Source organism: Tupaia chinensis, unplaced genomic scaffold (assembly GCF_000334495.1).
Source record: "Tupaia chinensis unplaced genomic scaffold, TupChi_1.0 Scaffold000605_1, whole genome shotgun sequence".
Classification (NCBI taxonomy): Eukaryota; Metazoa; Chordata; class Mammalia; order Scandentia; family Tupaiidae; genus Tupaia; species Tupaia belangeri.
This window is the reverse complement of record NW_006160123.1, coordinates 1979965-1985515: the sequence shown is the minus strand read 5'-3', so window position 1 is coordinate 1985515 and position 5551 is coordinate 1979965. Positions and strand designations below refer to the sequence as shown.

General features: G+C 49.0%; 1 protein-coding gene across 1 annotated transcript in view; it reads right to left on the bottom strand.

Moving 5' to 3' along the window:
- The window catches only part of LTK (leukocyte receptor tyrosine kinase), a 10705-nt gene extending 10067 nt beyond the window's left edge, over positions 1-638 (bottom strand). Inside the window, exon 1 of the mRNA XM_027775838.1 lies at positions 596-638. Within this exon, the coding sequence (XP_027631639.1) occupies positions 596-638 (43 nt within the window). The remainder of the gene's footprint in view (positions 1-595) is intronic.
- Between the last annotated feature and the right edge of the window lie 4913 nt (positions 639-5551).

Here is a 5551-nt window from a genome sequence, read left to right as displayed (position 1 = left end):
TGATTTCTCGCTTTCTGTCTCTATGTCTCTCTCTGTCTGTCTGGAGAGCACATGTGCCCTATAGCGAAAAACCTCTCCAATACATAAATAAATAATTAAATAAAATTAAATCTTTGGAAAAAAAAGAAATAATTTACAGAAGGCTAGCCCTTGCTGCTCGCTGCCACACCCCTCACCGCGCCCAGCCAGTGTACACTCGCACCAAAAGCCCGCCACAACCGGACTCGGGTCTCTGAAACCCCTCAAGGCGCCCGCTGGTACCTCTGCTTTCTTTCGCCTAAGAGCTAGGTAATGATTTGGGGGCTGCACTGAACTGGGGCCTGCAGACCCCATATCCTTTTTTTCTACTTGGATGTGGGGGGACCTTCCCGAAGTGGTGCTGAGACCTCAGGCCTGTCCCTTCTTCTCAAGCTGAGTGATTTGGATCCTTGGATTGGGGTATGCTCTGTGCTCTGGTGCATTTCCGCAGCTTTGGCCGCGAGGGTTCAAGGTCTCTGGAGGAAACACTGGGACCTGGTCTGTCGTGACCGCAGTCTCCACGCCCAAGAAGGGTGCATCTGGCCTTACGGTTCCCTAATCGCAGGACGGGGCTTACCCGCGGCCCGGAGCCACAGCAGCAGCTGACCGGAGGGGCGCATTGCCGGTTCGGTGCGCCCAGCTGAGGTTGATGCTGAAGAGCCGGCCACCGAGGTTCTGGCCACTGCTTACGAGAGTGTTCAGACGGCCGCGAGGCACCCCCAGGACTTAAAGCCAGCCTGGCCACGCCTTCTTCAGACCCCGGGAGGCTTCAGGAGGAGAGGGCGGGGCGTATGGACCGCGAGTTCTCCAGGCTTCCGGGAGGAGCCTTGCAGAGCTCGTTCCCAGGGGCAATCAGTGTCCGGCCAACTGGTCTGCCGCTGGCTGCCCCGGGCAAGGGTGGGGTCTAGACGAGGGAGGAGGTGCCCTACCCTTTTGAGGCAGGGGCTTGAGAAGCGGCAAACCACACCCCAAGCACCCTGCTGCGGTGTGTGCGGTGTGGCTTCTGGTTTCTCAGGATAGGAGCGGTGTGGTGTGCAGGCACCCAAGTAAGGCATCATTTGTGTCTTTCAGTGCCTTTGTGTCTGCAGGGCTGAACCTCCCCGCCACCTTCAGCAGTGTGGATCTCCGTGTTCGCCTCATACAGTCCTGTTGTTGTGTGAACTCTACACACAGCTTCTTACTGTGAGGGATAAAAGACTGGGTCAGATGTTGGAACCAGCAGATGGCGTAATGGTTACGTCGCTAGATTCTCACCTAGCTGATGCGGTTCGAGTCCCAGACCTGCTGGCGTAAACCTCACACTGGGTGCATGTGCTTGTGCACCCAGGATCCCAAGAGGAGAATGGAGGAGAAAGGATTGCGGCGTGACCATCCCTCCTGTGGGGGGGTTCTCACTTTCTGTCCCGCTATCTCTCTAGTGCATGAACCCTATAGCAACAAATCTTTCAAAAAAATTAAAAAAAGACTGAACCAGATGTCAGCGGACACAGGTGTTATTACTTTCATCCCATCAATGGATGATGGAGGGCAAGCCCCCACTGCAGAGACAGCTTTCCCACCCCTTGTACAGCCTATGAAGGGTAAACCACGAGGCACATTTTAGCCGGGAGGGCCACTCCACCTTCAGGTGGTACTGTGCTTTGGGTCCTGAATCCTTTATTCAAAATGCTAACGTTACAGGCTGGAGCCTGGGACCAGCAGATGGCATAATGGGTGCATCTCTGGACTACGACATGACTGATAGCGGTTCAAGTCCCAGACCGGGAGGCTTGAAACTCATGCCAGGCACTAGTGCGGGCATGCCCAGAATCCCAAGAGGAGAATGGAGAAGGGATTGCAATGTGGCCATCCTTCCTGGGAGGTGATTTCTTGCTTTCTGTTTCATCTCTCTCCGGCGAGCACATGTGTCCTATGACAAGCTCTAATACATAAATAAATAAATAAATAAATAAATAAAGGCTGAGCCCTGTGTTTGATGTAAAACACTTGGGGATAAAAAGTTATAGTAATTAGGTATTTGGTAGTAGCTGTAGACATGAGTGTTTTAAAAAATGATTTATTATCACTATTATTCGTTTTTGTTTGACCAGTGAGAGACAGAGAGAGAGAGAGAGAGACAAGGAAAGCAAGAAAGCAAGCTGCCAGGTCCAGGACTCAAATTGTGTTCAGCCATGTGGGAGTCTAGCACTCAAATCACCACACCACCTGCCAGTCCCAACATGGGTGATTTTGTAAATACTCTGGTACCCATGCCCCTGGCCACTCTAGACAGCTCACTATGAAGTCACAGACCTACTTCAGCAGATTCTCAAATCGTGTCTAGTCCTGAACAGCAGCTTCAGTATCACCTGGGAATTTGTTAGAAATGTAAATTCTGGAAACTACACTTGGTGTGTTGTGATGATACTCAGGGAATGAGTGTTAGGCAATATAATTTAATATAAAAAAAGTAATAAGCAGGAGGAAAAAAAAATGCACATTTGATGACTGAAGAGAGTTGTATGGACACAACTGGGGTCTACTTTATAATATGTTCATTCTACTCCCTGGGGTTTATGCCTAGGATCAGATTTGGATACATGTGTAAGGATATGTCAGCTGTGCTAGCTAGTGGATATACTTAGACTAATTGAGTTCATTGGTAGAACAATTGAATGGGGGGGGCGGAAGGCATTGAGGGCAATCATGAATGTCAGGGACAATGGAGGAGGAAGATGGGACATGGCAGAGGGTGGGGATGGGGAACCTAGGATGGCAAAACAAAAGGCAAGGTATGCAGGACACAAAAATTGGGAAATCATTTGCTGAGAACATATATGTTGATGTGCTTGATTGAGCCAATGCACAGTGTATTTTGGATGGAAAATTCATATGTGTGTTGGGATGAGAAAAAAAAAATTTATAATAAAAAACAAAGTATAAAAAAAAAAAAGGAGAGAGAAGAGGATAAAGACAGCAGTGAACAATAGAGAGGCAGGATGTTAATGAGAAATAGATATGGTTTATTACCTGTTGATGATGACATGTATAGTATTCTCAACTGAACCGGTCTGGGAAATATTTCATGATGGAAAAAAAAAAAAAAAAAAAAAAATTTTCAAGTTGAACAAAAAAAAAAAAAAAAAAAAAGAAATGTAAATTCTGGGACCAGCAGATGGCGTGCGGTTATGTCACTGGGCTCCCACAGTCAATCACGGTTTGAGTCTCGGACTTGGTGGCTTGAATCTCATGCCGGTTGCATGTGCATACACACCCAAAATCCTGAGAGGAAAATGGAGAAGGGATTGCAGCATGGCCATCCCCCCCCGAGGGGGGAGGGTGCTTTATTATTTTTTGTCTATCTCTCTGTGTCTGTCCGGCAAATGTACATGCCCTAGAGCAAAGATCTCTCTTGCTCTTAAAAAGAAAAAATCCAGACCTACTGAATCAGAGTCTGGTATTAGGGCCTAGCAATTGGTTTGTTGTTTTATACTAGAGGGTGTATGCTTGTGAGAGAGAAGAGAGAGAGAGAGAGAGAGAGAGCCCCCCAACCAGGCCTGGTTACACCAAAATCCTTTTTCCTCTAATTCTCTATCCTGTCAGGGTGCGTGACCAGCTTGTAAGCATCCAGGGCAGGGACTCAAATCTTGGTTGGCCATGTGGGATCCAGCTTCCTCAGCTTAGCTGCTGTGCTATAGGAGCCAGCCCCAGCAATCTCTTTTTTTTTTTTTATGTTCAACTTGAAAATTCTTTTTTTTTTTTTGAGAGATTTTCACTGTAGGGCGCGTGCGCTTGCCAGACAGACAGAGAGAGACAGAGAGACAGAAAGTGAGAAATCACCCCCCAGCGGGGGATGGTCACGCCGTAATCCCTTCTCCTCCATTCTCCTCTTGGGAGCTTGGGCACGCACGCACCCACGCCCGGTGTGAGTTTTAAGCCACCGGGTCCAGGACACGAACCGCGGTCGACTACGTGGGAGGCCAGCGACATAGCCATTATGCTAACAGGCCTGGTTACACCAAAATCCTTTTTCCTCTAATTCTCTATCCTGTCAGGGTGCGTGACCAGCTTGTAAGCATCCAGGGCAGGGACTCAAATCTTGGTTGGCCATGTGGGATCCAGCTTCCTCAGCTTAGCTGCTGTGCTATAGGAGCCAGCCCCAGCAATCTCTTTTTTTTTTTTGAGAGATTTTCACTGTAGGGCGCGTGCGCTTGCCAGACAGACAGAGAGAGACAGAGAGACAGAAAGTGAGAAATCACCCCCCAGCGGGGGATGGTCACGCCGTAATCCCTTCTCCTCCATTCTCCTCTTGGGAGCTTGGGCACGCACGCACCCACGCCCGGTGTGAGTTTTAAGCCACCGGGTCCAGGACACGAACCGCGGTCGACTACGTGGGAGGCCAGCGACATAGCCATTATGCTAACAGGCCTGGTTACACCAAAATCCTTTTTCCTCTAATTCTCTATCCTGTCAGGGTGCGTGACCAGCTTGTAAGCATCCAGGGCAGGGACTCAAATCTTGGTTGGCCATGTGGGATCCAGCTTCCTCAGCTTAGCTGCTGTGCTATAGGAGCCAGCCCCAGCAATCTCTTTTTTTTTTTTGAGAGATTTTCACTGTAGGGCGCGTGCGCTTGCCAGACAGACAGAGAGAGACAGAGAGACAGAAAGTGAGAAATCACCCCCCAGCGGGGGATGGTCACGCCGTAATCCCTTCTCCTCCATTCTCCTCTTGGGAGCTTGGGCACGCACGCACCCACGCCCGGTGTGAGTTTTAAGCCACCGGGTCCAGGACACGAACCGCGGTCGACTACGTGGGAGGCCAGCGACATAGCCATTACACTAACTGCTGGTTCCCCAGCAATCTCTTTTGATGCAGTCTTCAAGTAGTTTTTGTCACTTAAGTTTGTAAACCATTGTTATTTGTAGATATTGTAGTTGCTTAAATAAAACCTACTAGGTAATTCTGCATTCAGCAGCCATTTTCCAGGAGTGGGTTCTTCCTACCTAATGACAGGGCCATTCTTGGCACACTGCACTCACCTGATGACCTGCAAATACAATAGTCCCACACAACCAGGGCAAGAAAGCCTAAGTGTTAGAATAAGACAAAAGAATTATCTAGAAACTCTACCAAAATAGAGATGAACCACACTTTATGCTTTGATCTGCTCCCCTACAGCCCTTGTCTGCCAAGGAAGTCCCCAATAGAAATGGTGTAGGGCAGCTACTGCACCGATCATGTCTTGCCAGAGGAGTTGATGGAGATAGGAGACCACACAGAGACTAGCTGCTGACTTCATTAAGGACACCTATATTTCTCCCGGACCACTGAGAGGTCTTCCAGAAGTATCCCCATTCCTAAGAGCATTGCCCTAGCCTGGCTCCACAAAGAAACTAGGACCCACATTCTTTTCCCCAGATGTGGATTCAGTTTTCACCTCCCACTCATACTTCTTCTTCCATCTCACTCACGGTAGTTCTGCTCCTCCCCCGGGATAACATGCCCCCTCCATACCAACTTTGAACTAACGCAACTGACATCGGTCCAAATCAGA